General features: G+C 44.8%; 1 protein-coding gene and 1 pseudogene across 1 annotated transcript in view; both read right to left on the bottom strand.

Annotated features, from left to right (window-relative positions):
• Positions 1-3,129: 3,129 nt before the first annotated feature.
• Positions 3,130-3,253, bottom strand: LOC116890586 (annotated as a pseudogene).
• An 893-nt stretch (positions 3,254-4,146) lies between these two features.
• Positions 4,147-16,275, bottom strand: part of Zmym4 (zinc finger MYM-type containing 4) — a 116,913-nt gene continuing 104,784 nt past the window's right edge. The window contains exons 27-30 of the mRNA XM_032897737.1: positions 11,951-12,062; positions 10,487-10,738; positions 7,324-7,453; positions 4,147-6,520 (exon numbers count right to left, since the gene is read on the bottom strand). Of these exons, the coding sequence (XP_032753628.1) occupies positions 6,313-6,520; positions 7,324-7,453; positions 10,487-10,738; positions 11,951-12,062 (702 nt within the window). The 3' untranslated portion in view covers positions 4,147-6,312. The remainder of the gene's footprint in view (positions 6,521-7,323; positions 7,454-10,486; positions 10,739-11,950; positions 12,063-16,275) is intronic.

The raw sequence follows: 16,275 nt of genomic DNA, 5'->3' as shown, positions 1-16,275 counted from the left end.
AGAGATGGCTCAGTGGTTAAGAGCACCGACTGCTTTTCCAAAGGTCCTGAGTTCAATTCCCAGCAACCACATGGTGGCCTGATGACCTCTTCTGTTGTGTCTCAAGACCACAGAGTGCTGACAGAAGAAATAAAAGACAAAGGAGGAGACGGTTTTACCAGGGCAGTTGTTCAGAGACTGGTTGAAGAACAAACTAAACAGGTAAAGACAGAAAAAGAGAATGAGGAGCAGGAAGATTACAGCAGATTGCCACAGTTTGAGAGGAGCTGGATTGAATCGGTCAGTCAGCCTGGATTTGAGCCGGAAGACCTGAGTTGATTCAATTCTGAAAAGGGTGAGTTTATTCCGCGGCAGTAAGTCTCAGGGACGGAAAAGATTCTAGGTCTAGATTAGACTGTACAGAGGTTTAGAAGCTTCCAGGACTAGGCCTAGGTTAGCGGACGGAGGCAGTGAGCCTCCGAGACAACAGGAGAATGAAGATACTTTCATAGCTGTGAATGGGTGGTGAGGCATCTCTAACCACTGCCTCTGATCCTGGAAACTCATTCCGTTTAGGTGAGTACAGCGCAAAGCACGGTGGGAGGGAGTAGCTGGTCTCAGCTGGAAGTGTCTGCCAGTGAAGTGTCAGGCTGTAAACGTCTAGGAAGCTACACTTGGAATTCCTGAGAAAAGTTTTACTGTATCTCTTGGGTTAATGGGTTTGCTACTGCTCTTGGAGTCCTTGACAGGCCACACCCATATGGATTTTACTCACTTAGGGCTCCCTTTACTTTCCATGCCACCACTCTACATAAATAAAAAATTTAAACAGAAGAAAATTTGCTACTCAACAACAACAAAAACCAAAACCACAGTATGTTAAGTTTTGAATAAGATGCTACCCATAGATTTATGTATTTAAATATTTGGTTCAAAGTTGGGATTATTTTGGATAGATTAGAAGTATAGCCTTATAGAAGGAAGTATATCACTGTGGTCTTAAAAGCTCACACTCCGGGGCTGGGGATTTAGCTCAGCGGTAGAGCGCTTACCTAGGAAGCGCATAAGGCCCTGGGTTCGGTCCCCAGCTCCAAAAAAAAAAAAAAAAAAAAAAAAAAAAAAAAAAAAAAGCTCACACTCCGTGTCTCTGCCTCGTGCTTGTGTCAGGTGTGAATGGGAAGCTTCTGCTCCAAGTCCCACTGAACACTGCGGTGCAGAGACCTGCAGAGCACGACATTCTGCAGGGCCACAATGCTGACTGTAAGGATCCACACATCTGAAACCTCAGTAGATACCAAATAATTTACGTACATTATAAACTTAAAAATCTGGGGCCATGGAGATAGCATAGTAGGTAAATGTGGCCAAACACAAAGACATGAGTTCTATCCTGAAACACAGCATGTGGGGGAGAGAGGTGACTCCACTCAGTTCTCCTGTCCCTCAGAGATGCATAAAGGCATATGTACATACCACACCCACACATACATACCACACCCACACACCTGTATACATACATGCACATACCACACACACACATACACACCACATACATACATAACCACTCACTCGATATCAGAGTGAGGACTGGGTAAAGGTGCTTGTTGACCACAGAACATGGTAATAGGTCAGGTGTCCTTTGACCACCACATGCATTGCTGATACATATATAATGTACATACATAATGTTAATAATTAAAAAGGGGGGCCGATAAAATAAAGGTACTTGCCACCAAGCCTGACAACCAGAGTTGTCTCAGAACTCCATGGTATTGAAGGAGAAGCAATTCAAGCCAGATGTTTTCTGACTGCCACACCACATTGTGGCAAGTGTGTATATACACATGAGACAGGTACAGTTTTTTAAAAAAGATTTTTAAAAAATTTTATATTGTTGGGAACCTCACATCATTCGCCCCAATCCTACTCATTTCTTCCCCATCCCCTCATACTTGCCTGCCACCTTTACAAGCTCCCCTATAACAGAGGGAAAAGCATCTGCTGGAAGCTGTGGTGTTAGTGTGTCCCACAGAATACCCTCTGTCCACACGTTGTTTGCAAATGTTTATTGCAATGACCATGGGTCTGGTGCAAGGCCTCTGGTGGCTTCTGTTACCGTGTGGAAGAAGAGTCTCTCTCTCATCAGTGCCACTGCCCAGCAGACAAGAAGCAGTTGGCTGGCTCTCTTGTGACACTACCCTTGGGTCCAGCCCCCCACATCCAGGGCCAGCTCCACTATCCTGCTCAGGCGAGGGGCAGGACTAGCTCTTCTGTTCTCACTGTCCCAGTGCCTGCTCTCCCACCTGCCTTAGGTGTCAAGGGGTGGGGGTGGGAGACACTGCTGCATGGCAGACAAGAGATGCTTTCCCCCACACAATGCCTTCTAGGCCGGCTTATCCACAACCCTCACACCCAGGGCCATCTCTACCCTGCTGCCTGGGTGAGGTGCAGGGCCTCCTGAGTGCTGCAGCAAGTGAGGGACATAACAAGCTCTCCCAGGATGCCTAGGTGAGGGGGAGGACCAGTTCTGCACAGCCTCAGACATCAACATGTCCCTGGGCTTTGGTGGTAACAGACCCCTGCTGCTGCAGGGCCACAGACCCAGACGTGGCTCCCAGTGTCAGCACTGGCCAGGACCCCACCATGGTCGCAGGTGGCATCACCGGCTACTCACATCGGGGTGTTCTCCACTACCCTCGTGTCTCCAGTTCTGCCTCTCTTCGTTGTACCACACCGTCTGCTTCTCTCTCTCTCTCTTCCATTTCTTCACCACTTACTTGTTCCCCTTGGTGGCTCCCAGGGTTTCCGAGTGTTTGGGATCCTCTCAGGAGTAATGGCATGAGTGGGACCCCCATTCATGCTTTATGGTGCCCACCCCATCCCCAAGGCCTGGGGGGATAGGGGAGGTGCCACACTGATGTTCACCTCAGGTTAGCTCCCTGTCTGGGCCCAGTGGCGCTAGTTTGGTGGTCATTTCAGGCTGGCTCCTCTACTAGCCCACCCAAGTGGCCATCTGTCTCGAGTTCACTCCTGCTGGGAAGTGTGGTCCCAGCTGGGGCTCTTCTAGCCTTGGGCTTCCAGTCCTGGGAGTCCGTCCAGGCCTGCTTGGCCCCACAGTGGTGGTCGTCCCAGGCTCACCTTTTCTCAGGGAATGCTAGGCTCTAATCATTCAGAGATATTCATGGATCAGAACACTGAGCAAAGACATAGTCCCTCCCTGCCACCTACTGACGCACACGTGAAGTAGCAGCTCCACCTGCAAAGCCTGGGCCTCCCCGGCAGGAGAGCTGGGTAAGATTTTCAGGGCCGTCTTGGAAGCCTACAACGTGTCACGCCTAACAAGTAAGGAATTGTTTCACCGCACAGAGGAGAAAACTGAGCAGTTTTTCCCATTTCCTTAGGGTTACACAGAGATAGCAAGAAAGACCCCAGAGCCTGCGACTCTTCCGGTGTTACAGGGCCTCACGATTAAAACACCTCAAGGACAGGACAAAGGACCATGATGAACAGAGCAGTGCAGGAAGGTGGGCACTGGGTCCTCATAATCTCCTCAGCTCTCAGACAGCCACTAGGAAGAATTTTTGTATTCATGTGGAACTTGACTTCATTTACAGAAACATTTTACTTTCCATGTTTTGGGAAGAGTCTTATAAATTCAGGAATGTTGAATGGGACACACAAATGGTCCATGTAGAATCTGGTAGAACACCCAAGACCCCTCTACAGACTAAGAAACCTACATCCTCATCGGGACCCTGTGCACACGTGAGAGCAAGCGCATACCCTGTCGAGTCATGGCCAACACTCACAGTGCCCCGACCTTGAAAGAGGTTTGCCCAAAAGACGTGTGCATGCTGCCAGCATTTCTAGCTACTGGGACTTTTAATATGGTTAAAAATTTCTATAAATAGAAAAAAGTCATCGCTTCTCGGCCTTTTGGCTAAGATCAAGTGTAATAGAAAAAAGTCTTGACAGGAAGAAAGCAAGCCACAGGAAGACGGTAGTGAGGCAAAGCCTTTACTTGACCGAATAAAATCCAAAAAGTTTCCTGGAAGCTGCTTTCTTTTTCTTTTTTTTTTCAATTTGACACCTCAGATCATACCAATAAGAGCGAATAAAAAATGTATTTAAAGTTCTTTAAAACCATAAAGAAAAAGAACTCACCCATCAAATACAAATATACTATTTTATTCTAAGGGAATAGCCCTGTGGTTCCTGCGAAGGGAGAATCCAGAGACAGTTAAAGGACGGGAAGAGCTCAGGCGCTAGTTCTTGGGTTTTTTTCCCTCACTCCCCCAGAGGGAGGAGGGAGTAAGTATGGTTTTACACAATTTAAACAAAATAGAAAAAGTAAATAATTTGACACAGCAAACAGCTACACTCACGAGGAATGACTGATGATCAACCAGTTTTTAAACTCAGTCTAGGGTCTGAAAGCCCTGCACTGACATGCAGCTCAGGCCCTGACAGTCATTTATCCGTGTAGCAGTTGTCCTCATAACATATATTTTTTCCTTTTTGGTATTTTATAACAATTTATCTACTAAGCTAACAGTGTTTGTTTTCCATACAACTATAGGTGGGAAATGTCAGTGTTTACACAAATCAAACTGATACAGCAGGACTGGACACCTGGTGTTTCTGATGGTTTATTGGTGACTTATCGACAGGCCAACTGCCTTCCTCCAACCAATCGAGGTCTGGAAGGAAGACGTTTCCCCATCAGAAACGACAACACAGATGGAATTAATCATACAGACTAGGGCAGATTTACTTCTTTCACACAATTTTTAGTAACAAAAAGGATATTTGTTACAAGCAGAGGGACGGAACCACAAGTACACAATGTCAAAGGCCCATCTTAAAGTTCTGTTGTATTTAAATGACTTTTATTTGTTTAAAAAAAACAAAACAAACAAGTTGCTACTCCCACCTATAACATGGGACATACTGAAGTTTTAAGATGACACTTTGGAGAAGCTTATGACTTCTCTCAGTTCTGCTGTAAGCTTAGATTAACTTCAATTAAAGAAGCTAAGTAATTATCCAACATTATTAAAAGCTTGATTCAAAATTTTGTAGGAAAGAAACTGAGAATGGAGATGCGGGAGACAGCCTGGTAATGTCACATACACCTAGGCCTTGCAATCCTCATGAACTAAGACAGCTAGAATCTGAAATAATGCAGCGAGAAGACTGCATGGATGTGTAAGGTCAATCATCTCGTGCTCCAGCCCCAGCATTCCTAACTTTCAAGTTTCTTGGGGCAATAAGGTCAACTTCCAAATGCTTGTACACGGAAACCTATGACGACTTTCCCTACCGTAACTCGGACAGCTACATAATACTGTGTCTTTGTGGGATCACCCACACATTTGTCAGAATTATGGAGACAGATTATTCCTTTTGAAATGACAAGGGCCTCCAGAAGCTGGTACGAAGGACAAGCAGCGTCATTTGGGAACAGAAAAGTAAGACAGGGAAGAAAGGCTGCCAGGGGGCAAACTGGACACAAAGGGAGGCCCCACTTCTGCGCAGCACAGCTGAGGCCACGGGACAGCAGCACCCAGAGGAGTGGGCATTTTAGTGGGTTCTCTATAAATACTTCAAGACACCAGGGCCTAATGGGCTCCACAGAGTTTCTGTGTACATAGTTAGCTTCTGGAATATCATCCTTCTTACCTTAAATTACCCAGAGCTGAGAAAGCAGGACCCTAGTGAAAAGGGGCTCACTGACAGTAATGAAGGGCGTGTCCTCTGATGTGAGGGGCCTTCAGTTAAAAGACTAAAGGCTTCTACCCTTCACATAAGTAGGGTGGCAGTGAAAATCAATCCAGACCACTATCTTTTCATAACAACGTGAGTATTTTTATTGGCTCTTCCAGGCTGAGCCCCACTGTCCTCATCTGACGCACTCTCAGCTCTGCTCTGCTCTCTCCTGCCTTGCATGGACAGCTTGCTCAAGTAGCTACTGCAGCGGCCAGGGTCTCACTGCAAAGCTACCCCCTTCTAACTAAGGTTACCATGGTAGAATTTTATACAACAGTTTTCCTTAAAAATATTCCATAATTTCTTATTCCCAAAGAAAATAAGACTATGCACCACTCAGAAACTGGTTAGTCTTTCATGATGTCTATGAACTCTCCCTGCCAATTCATCCACACTTCTCCCCTCAGGTTTCATTTGCAGCAACACCACGGCTCAGAAGCCGTCTGTTTTCCCACCAAATAAGCAAGTCAAGAGAACTTGGATTTCAACATCTTTCCAACAGCTGAGTGCATTCACAGCTTGGTGCCTACCAGTGTGCATGAAAGCAGGAAGCTTCCCTCCATCTTAATCTGATAATTCCACGTCAGAGTCTTCAGACTTGGCTTTGGCAAGTTCTTCGTGTACCTCCCTCACCATGAGAATGCGCGTCAACATGGTGTCCAGGGTTCCAGGGTCTATGGGGAATGTGGAGTACCACATGGGACTGTTAGGAACACAGGAGCGCTCAGGCTGAAGGTAGAACACGTCAGTCCTCTGCTTCACACTCTCAGAACTATCCACAGGAAGAACAAGCAAAGGAGAGAAAAGAAAGCTGCGATCAGAACACAGGGAAGACAGACTCATCACCCCTCCTTAGCTAATAGTTCTCAACAGCTCCCCATCTTGTCTCACGCTGTAAGTGATACCAGAGCCACAGGGACAGCGGGTGACAGGCATCTCCTCCCAGGGGTGAGTGGGGCAGACACTGAGGAATGAGGGTCAGCAAGTTCAAGGGTCATCCTTGACTACAAATCAAGTCTTAGAATAGCCTGGGAACCATGAGACCCTGCCCCAACCCCAAAAAAGCATAAGCACTTTAAATGGGCCAATTTGCAGAGGTCACTTAATACTACTATTTTTTTGACCAAAACTCTGGACTTAGACTGACTGTGGACAAGGGGAGAAGTGTGCCACTCCCTGCATGGGGATGGGCCTGTTTTGATGCTGGCTCTTTAAAATATAAAACTCAATTTCTTCAAAGCTTTCCCCTCCTTGAAGGTTTAGCCAAAAAACCAGCCTCAGAATTTGTTTTCTGTACAAAAAAATAAATCACTATAGATAAGACCCTACAAAACAGTGCTTCAGAAGGTTAAATGAAATGTGATGTTTTTCCCCTTTGGAGAAATTTTGGGAGAAAAACATTAAGATAACAAGGCTGACTTCTTAGTTCCAAATCCACACGGATAAAGGATGGAAACTATGAAAGCAGAGGCTGGCCCTGTGCCGCAGTCAACTGTGCTTCTGGTTCCCAGTGCCTGAGGTTCACACTGTGCTGGGCGGGGGACGCTCTGTGCTCAGAGCACAGAAGCCCCTTACCATTTAGACAGGTAAAACTCGTACAGCCGGACAGGGCACCTCAGCGGGTTGTCCGTGTTCTCTGCCATCTCCACGCCCACTGGAGCCTCCTCATCCTCACCCCGTTTCCTCTTGCCAATAGTTAGTTTATCTTGAGACAGGAAAAAAATCAAGGATTTGTATAAGTGCCAACATACCTCGTGATCAGTCTCTGCTTCACATCCAGACTGCAACTCCTGCTCTTCCATTTATCCAACAATATTTGTTAAGCAACTATGTGCCAAGTGTTTTGTTACTAGTGATGCTAATCACTAGGCCTGTCCTGTAACATGTATGTTCTCTTAAACAAAGAAGAAGTCTTGTGACAAAAGTGACTAGGCTGGGGTATGTTCTCATCTGGAGTTTGGCTTTCTCAGGAGACTGGATCAGGGACAGGGCTCATAAACGGAAGCATCTACATGGATCTACATGGATCTATATGGATCTATAAGGATCTACATGAACCGATATGGATCTCTCCTCAGAGCACTAGCACAGACTGTGTTCTCGCTCTAGTCCCCCTGACTTGTGGATTCTAAGAAACGGATCAGAGTTTTCATTTGCTGGGACAGGACTCTACAGGGCTAGGCTGTCAGACCACACAGGCAGGCACCAGAAGGAGGCTGCTGTTTCTCACCTCTACATTCAGCAATCTAAACCGAACTCTGCTGTGAGGACGTAAGATCCCAAGACGCGAGCGTGCATCATTCAATCTAAGCACCGTGTACTCACGTGGAGTCAGAAAATACCTCTGTCACCAACTCCTCCTTCTGGCTTTACATGGGTTCCAGGGATCAACTTAGGTCATCAGGGCTAAGAAACAACCACTGTCACCTGCTGAGCCATCGTGTTGCCCCTCCATTTTCTTCTTGAGGCAGGTTCTCCCTCTCACTATCCTGCAGTTTAGTCAGAGGCTACACTGGCCGGCCAGCAAGCTTTAGCTATCCACCTGCCTCAGCCCTTCAGTACTGAGGTAAGACATGTGCATCATCACTGCGGGTTTTAAAGGGAGCTGGGGATCCTAATCCAGGTTCTCGTGCTTGCACGGTAAACACTTTTATCCACTGAGCCAGAGCCCCAACCCATTTTTTTAAAAGATATTAAATTTTTGAGTATGTAATTTATTCTTAAAGTAATTATCCAACAGGGAGAACGGAATATTGGTGTAAATTAAGAACTTCTCAGGGGTTGGGGATTTAGATCAGTGGTAGAGCACCTCCCTAGGAAGCGCAAGGCCCTGGGTTCGGTCCCCAGCTCCGAAAAAAAAGAACCAAAAAAAAAAAAAAAAAGAACTTCTCATGTGTACATATGCTGTATGTACATGACGGCATAGAGCTGTAATTGCAACTCTCAGGAAGGCTGATTTAAGAGGGTTATGAGGTCAAGGATATCCTGAGCTACTATATACTAAGGCAAGGCCTAAAAAGACCAGAACCAAACACAGACCAAAAGTTTATATTTGTGTGTGGGGTGTTTGGTTTGCATGTATGTCTGTGCACCAGCTTCATGCAGTGCCCAGAGGCCAGAAGGCGGCACCAGTTCCCTCTGGAAGCAGAGGCCCAAGCAGCTGTTGTTAAGCTGCCCTGTGGGTGCTGGGAGTAGAACAGAGACGGCCCAGTGCTCTAACCCGAGCCCTCCAGGCCCTTCCAGGCCCATTTTTACAGTCACTCCCAACAAATGGCTTAGGGCTCTCTCTCTCTCCAGCTATGAGCATTATTGCTCTAAGACAACTCATTCCAGCTTCCGACACAGAAAGTAACGTGTAAGTTACTTTAAAGACAAGTTGAACTTATTATCAACATTGTCAAGTAATCAAAAGTGGAAATAACCAACTGCCTCTCCCTCCTTCGCTAATATTACCTACGAGACAAAGCAGACCTTCAGGAGGAGAACCAGGCCTGCAACCCCAGCCCACAGGAAGCCGAGGAGGATGTGTGGCTTCATGACTCTGAGGCCACTTTAGGAAATACAGCTGAGTTTAGGCCAGCCTGGGATACAAAGTGAGATGTCTCAAAAAGCAAGAACCAAAACAAAACTACAAAGTGGATGACATAAGCACTATGCAACAGCCAGACACAGACACCGGGGGACAGGGTGAGGCAGCTGTGTTTCCCCAGCTAAAGGAGCAACTGCAAATAAGCTAATATGTACAGGACACACGTGACAACTGCTCACAGGGTTTAGATTCAGAAAATTTTGAGTATGTAATTTATTCTTAAAGTAATTATCCAACAGGGAGAACGGAATATTGGTGTAAATTAAGAACTTCTCATGTGTACATATGCTGTATGTACATGACGGCATAGAGCTGTAATTGCAACTCTCAGGAAGGCTGATTTAAGAGGGTTATGAGGTCAAGGATATCCTGAGCTACTATATACTAAGGCAAGGCCTAAAAAGACCAGAACCAAACACGGACCAAAAGTTTAATTTTAGTTCTACAGTAGCAGTATTTTTCAGACGTTGAAGACACAGAGTCACTTAGTCTGTTTCTGAAACGCATGATCTCGATCCACTTAGTGAAGCTGCAGCAGCAGCCTGCTTTAGGCCAGCTTCTGGGTTCTTTAGAACTTGAGAACTGACTAAAGCAAGAGGTCAAAAACAAAGAGCCCACCAGATTAAAAGCCAGGCATGTTCTTTTAACTGTTGACTGTTGACTGGCACCCGGAAGCGGTGACCTCATCGCCATGGTTACAGATTTAAACACCTTGGTAAGTTTTAAATGTTGATTATTTGTGATCTACCCAAATAAACTAGGTGGCACTACACAATTAAGTCAGCATTTCTAACTTAAGTTAATAAAATTACAACAAACCAAGAGTCCTCTCATTTTGAGAACTTGTACATACTCAGAAACAGAAAAACATTCAAGTGTTAAAAGCAAGTTTCAGGGCTGGAGAGATGGCTCAGTGGTTAAGAGCACTGACTGCTCTTCCAGAGGTCCTGAGTTCAAATCCCAGCAACCACATGGTGGCTCACAACCATCTGTAATGAAATCCGACGCCCTCTTCTGGGGTGTCTGAAGGCAGCTACAGTGTACTCATATATAATAAATGAATAAATCTTTATAAAAAAAAAAAAAGCAAGTTTCAGTGTGCCCTCCACGACCTTCAGTGACGGCCGCATCAGCACTTCAAGCACACACCTGGCTCTGACTCTTGCTTCTGTGGCGGCGGCGGGAAGAACCTCAGGTACGTCATCTTGGTGCTGTACTTCAGAGTCCTGGTCCGCCTCATCACATGGGCAAAGGAGAGCTTCAAGTGCTCGGTGACATTCTTCAGTTGGAAGTATTTGGTATTGAAAAACAGGAGGGTGTTCAACAGGACAATGGGCGAGTAGGCACCCAGCTGCTTACACTCCCACAGGTGCTCTTCCTCGATGCGGGAGAACATGTAACCTGGCGGGTGGAGAACAGCAGCCATATAATCCGCTTCCGCAGAGGAGCACAGGACAGCCGAGTCCTGCTCTCCCACCCCTTCTCTGCAGGTACACAGAAGCAGCCCAGGAGAACAGCACTCTAGCCAGACAGACCCAGCCCTCCAGGGCAGGTTTTTGTCGTTCCTGAGAAGGCCACTTTCTCTGAACAACTTTTTGTTGAAGAAAGCAAAGAGCCATAGACAGTAAGGCTTATTTATAGACGTACTTGAATTTCATGCAATTTTCATATCACAAAATAATTTCTTTTAAGTTTCATAAATGGGGAGGTGAGAGGGAGGGAATAGAAGGAGGAAGATATTAGGATAAAAAAGTAAATAAAAAATAATAAAAACAATTTTTTTTAATTAGCTCAGACAGAACCAGGACAAAGCCAGATTTGGTCCACAGGGAGTAAAGCAGCTACTGGCCAGCCCATCAGATTCATGTTTAGTCAGTTCCTTGTGTTTAGCCACAGTCACTGGGGAGCACATGTACCTCTCTCCTGCCCACCCATTCTTAACTTGCACTAACAGCCATGCACCTCAGGACTGATTGGAATTTGTATTGAAAAGGCCAAGGTCTTAACAAACTGTATTGTTCCTTGTAGAGGATTCTCCATGTCCCTCAGTTCAGGTCTAACCCAATGCTCTCTCAATTCTCTCTGTTGCTGCTTCTATATTCTATTCTTGGGATACCATCCATGAACATGACTTGATTACTTCTAAATCTATGTTGCCAGCTGCCTCTCTGTTAAATTCATCAAAACGGCACGTGGCTTAGAATGCTTCACAGGTTCTCCAGAACTTAACAGCAAGGACACATTCATGTTATTACCCTAACTTCTCCAGTCACAGCAGCCCGAGAGTGCGAGTGAACTTTTCTAACAAGGGGTAAAACAAGCACAGATCACCAAGACTCTGAAAAGATCACCTGTGCATGACGGAATGCACTGGGTAAATCCGTAGTGACTAGTATTCAGCTTTCATGATGCTATCAGACAAAACGCTCTAATCCCCACTGTACATTAGTTTCATAACCAACTGTTGACAGTAAGTGCTCGACGATAAATCTAAGACTCCGTCCTTAAAAGCGGAACTGAATTACTCAAAACAGATTATATTGCAACATAGGAAATATTTAGAAATCAATTTATACAAGTATATCAGAAAATAATTAAAAACAATCCCCTTACCATTAGGAAGTATTGTAGGCTCCCATATTTTCAAGAGTTTGGTAAGTTCAATCATAAATCTGGAATAGGGCTCCGTAAAAATGTTATCTATTCTACCATTTTCAAACAGGTACTAAAAGATAAAAGAAGGAACACATACTGGTATAAAGAAAGTTCAAGTTTAGCAAACATTTTAAAAAATGGTTTTGTCTTTTAAGGACAGCCTCTTCTACTCCTGTCTGCCCTGCATAGCTTCTAAGCCTATACTGCAGGTTAGAACACCAGGGTTCAAGTCCAAGGCTCTTGCATGGAAACTGTAACCATACTTGGCACTGAATTTGCAAAATAAAGTTCATATGCAAGATCCAAGATAAGCACTGACCACTGAACTCAAGCCCTAGCCTCTGTTTCTGTCCTTTTAACAAAGTCATTTCCCACGTTTCAAAAACAGAAGACAAACTAAAACTCAGCCAACAAAGCCAACTAGCAGGAAAATGCAGGGTGTATTCATCTTACGAAATGCACATTTGTAAATACAGTAATATATAAAAGATGCACAGTTTTAAAGAGGTCTCCATCCTGGGTAAGGAATGAGATATGAATGGTAGTCCTTGCCACTCCCATTCAACACTGTGTTGAAAGCCCTAACCAGAACTATGCCAGAGAAAAATATCAACCATTCACACAGGAAATAGAGTCAAACACCACCTCTCCCTTCAGGTTCACGTATATGCGTTTACAGCGAACAAGTGGTCAGAGCCAACGTGAGCTCAGTAGGTTGTGGGACATGGACAACAAAGTCCTTTTTCTCCGAAATGGCACTGGACCACCCAAGTAGGAAGTTGAAAAACCATCATAAAGGTTAAAACACTTGGACTAGAGAACAGCCCAGCTTACAAAGGAGGAAGTTTGGCTTCGCCCCTCTACCATGTGAGCAGATGGCCTGTGCATGCCACATAGTAAACTCATTTTTAAACATATTTTTAAAACATATTTCATGCAAATTAAATATAGTAGTACAAAACAAATGGACATGATTCTGTATACTGCTGGTAAGGCAACAAATCACTCAAGATCAAATAAGTGACCTCAAAATATCCCTGTAAAGGCTGAGGCGACGGACGGCTCAGCCCTCACTGCCCTTGCGGAGGATCCAGGTTCAATTCCATTCACAACCACCTGCAACTCCAGTTTCAGGATGCCCTGGTCATCCTGCACATCCAGATCAGATGTCATTGTTGGATGAGTTTCCTCATTCACTTCTACATTTTATTTGGTGGGGAAAAAAAAAAAGAGCTCTTATGGACTCTGATCACGTTCTGTATGTCAGAGTCTGCCTCCCCAGTGCTGAGGTACAGGCAGACACCATGCCAGCTCTACATGGGTTCTGAGAATCTAAACTCAAGCTTTTATGCTCATGCAGCGGACACTTTCAGGACTGAGTCTTCTTTCCAGCCTACTGTTAGAACTCTAGGTTCACTCCAATATTACCCACAACTCAAATATGAAGTCAACCAGTGTGTGTTGTCTGAATGTGAAATGGTCCCATATACTTGTGTTTGGAAACATGGTCTACAGCTGATGGGTACTGTTTTGGGAGGTTGTGAAACACTTTGAGACATGGGGCCTACCAGGCAGACCTTTTGTTGTTAACAGCCTAGGCTCAGCTTCTGGCTGGAGCTGTCTAAGTGGTCAGGGAAAGAAGAAGCCATAAGGGGGCTGGAGAGATAGCTCAGAGGTTAAGAGCACTGGCTATTCTTCCAGAGGTCCTGAGTTCAATTCCCAGCAACCACATGGTGGCTCACAACCATCTGTAAAGAGATCCGATGCCCTCTTCTGGTGTGTCTGAAGACAGCTACAGTGTACATATAATAAATGAATAAATCTTTAAAAAAAAAAAAAGCCATAAGCTCCCACCACCACACTTTAGCTATTACAGTGACTGCAGACTCCGAACTGTGCCAATATAAACCTTCCTGCAGAGTTACTGCTGTCAACTATGTTGTCACAGAGATGAGAAAAATTAATATAATGTACATAAACAGATGAAACAAAAGGAGGTACCCATGTACAGTACAATACCATCAGCCTTTAAAATTAGAGAGTGTGGCCATTTCTTTTTAAAAATTTATTCACTTATTATATATAAGTAGCTGTCTTCAGACACAGCAGAAGAGGGCATTAGATCCTGTTACAGACGGTTGCAAGCCGCCATGTGGTTGCTGGGAATTGAACTTAGGACCTCTGGAAGAACAGTCGGGGTACTTTTTTTTTTTTTAAAGATTTATTTATTTTATTTATATAAGTACACTGTAGCTGTCTTCAGACACACCAGAAGAGGGCACCAGATCCCATCACAGATGGTTGTGAGTCATCATGTGGTTGCTGGGAATTGAACTCAGGACCTCTGGAAGAGTAGTCGGGGCTCTTAACCGCTGAGTCATCTCTCCAGCCTGAATGTGGTCATTTTAAGTAAATAACATGACTATGCTTAGAAAATATTATGCTGACTGAAAAATGCTTAGTACAGGAAGACAAACACAAAATGTTCTCATTTTTGTGGCTTTCAAACTGAATGTTCAGCTAGTTAGAAGCAGATTTTCTGGAGTGTTGTGACATAGAAGGGAGTACAGGTGATAGTAATGTGCTGTACATTTCAAAAGACGAAGAAAAAACAGACAAACCAGGAAGATGGCTCAGGAGGTAAAGGCCCTAGTTATCAAACTAATGACCTCAGTTTAACTCTTAGGACCCACACAGTAGGAGAGAACAGATCCCCACAAATTGTTCTTTGGCCTTTACAAAATGCATTGTAACACACCTGTCACAAAATAAATGAATAAAGCTCTTTTCAAAAAGTGGGGGAGAGAATTTTAACATTTGTACCGTAAGGAAATTATAAAGGCTCAAAGAGATAATTATACTTGATCTGCAATATGAATTTGTAGATATTGTCATTTAGGTGCTGGGAATTGAGTCCAGGTCTATTGCAAGAATATCGATTACTCTTAACCACTGAACCATCTCTCCAGTGCCTCATTAACCATTTTTTACTTTGCTTTGCTGCGTGTGTCTATGCCGCTCTCTATCTGAGAGAGAATGAGGGAGACTGATACTGCATTAATATATAAGTTTTATGTTTCCCTGTTTTGAAAAATAAATTTAGAGGACCGAGATGCTGTTTTTAAAGCATCTGCTATGCAAGCAATTCCTGAGGTTTGGTCACTAGGAGCCCAGCAGTCTTGAAGTTAATTATACATACCAGGCTGGCCTCAAACTTCCCATGATCCTTCCTGCTCTCTTTGAAAGGAAGGAAGGAAGGAAGGAAGGAAGGAAGGAAGGAAGGAAGGAAGGAAGGAAGGAAGGAAGGAAGGAAGAAGGGAGGGAGGGAAGGAAGGAAGGAAAAATGGAAGGAAGGAAGGAAGGGAAGAAGGGAGGGGGCTAGAGAGATGGCTCAGAGATCAAGAGCACTGACTCCTCTTCCAGAGGTCCTGAGTTCAAATCCCAGCAACCACATGGTGGCTCACAACCATCTGTAATGAGATCTGATGCCCTCTTCTGGTGTGTCTGAAGATAGCTACAGTGTACTCATATAAATAAAATAAATAAATCAATCTTTGAGAGAGAGAGAGAGAGAGAGAGAGAGAGATATTAAAACTAATCTAAAGGATATCCTTCACTGAAAGAAACAAGTAAGTACTCTATTGTGCTAAATAAGAACTAAGTGAAGCAGGATGGGGGGTGGGGGGAGGTGGGGGCAGGGAAGATATGGCTTGGTGGATGGATAAAACACTTGCTGACAAGCATAAGTTTGAATCCCCCACACTGCAGCAGTCCAAGAGAGGCGTGGCCAGACAGGCCTGTGGAGACATGCAGCCCCTGGAATTGGATGGTAAAGTCAGTCTAATTCAAACATCACGATTTGGTGAGATCCTCTGTCTCAAGGGAATAAAGCCGAGTAATGCAGGGAGATACCTGACATCCAGGGCATGTATGTGCACCCCCACGCGTGTGCACACATGTACACATACATACCCCCTTCCCGCATTCTCTCTCAGACAGACAGACAGAAGCATAGATACATACAGCAAAGCAAAGCAAAAATAATTAATGAGCTGGAGAGATGGTTCAGCAGTTAAGAGCACCTAAATGGCAGCTCACAACCGTCTGTAACGTCGGTTGCAGGGGATTTACCAGACCTCTTCTGATCCCTGAGGGCAAACGGCATGCACATGTGCCTGGGAAGAAGCTAGGACCTGTAGAAGAGCAGCGGTGTTCTTAACTACTAAGCCATCTCTCCAGATTACAAGCTCCCTACTTTTGGTTTTGAGATAGGTCTGTGTAAT

This window comes from Rattus rattus, chromosome 1 (assembly GCF_011064425.1).
Source record: "Rattus rattus isolate New Zealand chromosome 1, Rrattus_CSIRO_v1, whole genome shotgun sequence".
NCBI lineage: Eukaryota > Metazoa > Chordata > Mammalia > Rodentia > Muridae > Rattus > Rattus rattus.
The sequence above is the reverse complement of the archived record's forward strand: the minus strand, read 5'-3'. Positions and strand labels throughout refer to the sequence as shown.